Raw genomic sequence first — 2,376 nt, 5'->3', positions numbered from 1 at the left:
CTCAAGATTCAAATATAAGGAAGGGACTTACCTGGTGGTCCAGTGGGTAAGACTCCATGCTCACAATGCAAGGGGCCCAGGTTCGATCCCTGGTTGGGGAACTAGATCCTGCATGCATGCTGCAACTATGGGTTCACATGTCTCAACTGAAGATCCCACACGCAGCAACTAAGGCCCGGCGCAGCCAAAATAAATAAATAGATATTAAAAACGAACAACCGCCCCCCCCCCCCCCCCCCCAAAAAACCAAATACTAAGCAACCTACCACAGATCTGGGAAGGGGAATGTTTGTTCAAAGAAGGGGAGGGAGATACTGGATGTGTAAAAAATGTCCCAACTTTTTATTCCATGGCTGATTTGTGCTGTGAAATACTGATGATACTTTAAGTAGAAAATAAACAATCTGGAAGATAATTCACTTAAATTTGGAGTCTTTTCTAGGATTAAGAAGGTATACCATACTTGCCAATATAAAACTATGCTCATTCAACTAAAGAAGCTTTAATTCATGCTAATTTGCTTCTCTATGCATAAAATTAGATTGTCATTGGTATTCAGAAGATTTCTAGTAGCAATAGTTAGAATAAATTATAACAGATCAGAATGGAAATTCTCAGATGAGGATAGCTGTAACCATCAAACATCACATCCTACTCATGTTTCCTAAGCAGGTCACACAAAATATACTTACCAATATGCAGATACATGAAACTGTTTGAGAAACTCCATTTCAAATGTGGTTGAATGGACTAATTTTTACAAAGATCCTAATTCGATATCTGTAAAGTAATTCCTTGTTATTCAGATGTGTTCAATGCCCCAGTTCACATAGTCTGGTAAGAGTTACCTGTATACGGCCATGAAAAGTATGAGACCTGTTCTCTGGGAGTAGCTGTCAGCTGTATTGACAAAACTCAATTTTGTTCTCCCGAAATTTATTAAGAACAGTCATAATTCTAAGAAAATTGAGATTTTTCTTCCTCATCAATTTTAAAACATGGAAACAGATAATCTCAGTTACAAGAAGAGTTTCTGGATGAATGGCACTGTAAGATGTCAAGGCAGAGGAGATTGGATGGCAGAGGAGGAGGAAGTGGAACTCACCTCCCCCCATGAACACCTCAAAAATATATCTACATGTGGTGAAAAGATGCTCATCATTGCTAATTATTGGAGAAATGCAAATCAAAACTACAATTAGGTACCACCTCACACCAGAACAGCCATCATCAAAATGTCTACAAATAACCAGTGCTGGAGAGGGTGTGGAGAAAAGGGAACCCTCTTACACTGTTGGTGGGAATGTAAATTGGTGCAGCCACTATGGAGAACAGTATGGAGGTTCCTCAAAAAACTAAAAATAGAATTGCCATATGATCCAGCAATCCCACTACTGGGCATATAACCAGACAAAACTATAATTCAAAAAGAGATGTTCACGCCTATGTTCACAGCAGCACTATGCACAATAGCCAAGACATGGAAACAGCCTAAATGTCCATCGACAGATGAATGGATTAAGATGTGGAATAAATAAACAATGGACTATTACTCAGCCATAAAAAAAAGAATGAAATAATGCCATTTGCAGCAACGTGGATGGACCTAGAGATTATCATTCTAAGCAAAGTAAGTCAGAAAAAGACAAATACCTTATGATACCTCTTATATGTGGAATCTAAAATATGACACAGATGAACATATCTACGAAACAGAAACAGACTCATACATAGAGAATAGAGTTGTGGTTGCCAAGGTAGGGAAGGAATGGGAGTCTGGGATTAGTAGACGCAAACTATTATACATAGGATGGATAAACAACAAGGTCCTACTGTATAACACAGGGAACTATATTCAATATCCTGTGATAAACCATAAGTGGAAAAGAATATGAAAAAGAATATGTACAACCAAATCACTGTACGGCAGAAATTAACACAACATTGTAAATCAACTATACTTCAATAAAAAATTTTTAAAAAGTAAAAAAAAAAATCCTGTTTATCTGTCTACATGTGGAACAGTCTCACTGAAAACTAACTGGAAACTGGCAGAAAGACTCCTGTATAGCCAAGGCTGTAAGAAAGATCCACACAGAATCGGGTAGGAAGGGAAGAGAAGTGAGCAGGTTGGGACCTGAGCCCCAGGGAGAGGACTCAGAAAAAGGGAGATCACACGGGTGGAGATCCACATATTGGGCACCCCAGCCCTGGGTCTGGCACAGGGAAGGCAGCCCCCTGGCTAGTCAGAGGGCTGGTGAGACAGGAGGGCTGTGGGAAGCCTGGACACTGCTCACGAGGAGTGTGCATGTTTGCGCACAGACACAGTAGGGGACTTTTACTCCCACAGTTGGTGGGAATGTAAATGGGTGCAGC

General features: G+C 40.2%; 1 protein-coding gene across 1 annotated transcript in view; it reads right to left on the bottom strand.

Annotated features, from left to right (window-relative positions):
• RARS2 (arginyl-tRNA synthetase 2, mitochondrial) overlaps positions 1-2,376 on the bottom strand; it is a 96,602-nt gene that overhangs the window by 11,864 nt on the left and 82,362 nt on the right. Inside the window, exon 21 of the mRNA XM_060030248.1 lies at positions 32-168. Coding sequence (XP_059886231.1) covers positions 61-168 — 108 coding nt within the window. The 3' untranslated portion in view covers positions 32-60. The remainder of the gene's footprint in view (positions 1-31; positions 169-2,376) is intronic.

This window comes from Delphinus delphis, chromosome 14, assembly GCF_949987515.2.
Source record: "Delphinus delphis chromosome 14, mDelDel1.2, whole genome shotgun sequence".
Classification (NCBI taxonomy): domain Eukaryota; kingdom Metazoa; phylum Chordata; class Mammalia; order Artiodactyla; family Delphinidae; genus Delphinus; species Delphinus delphis.
This window is presented reverse-complemented; position numbering and strand designations above follow the sequence as displayed.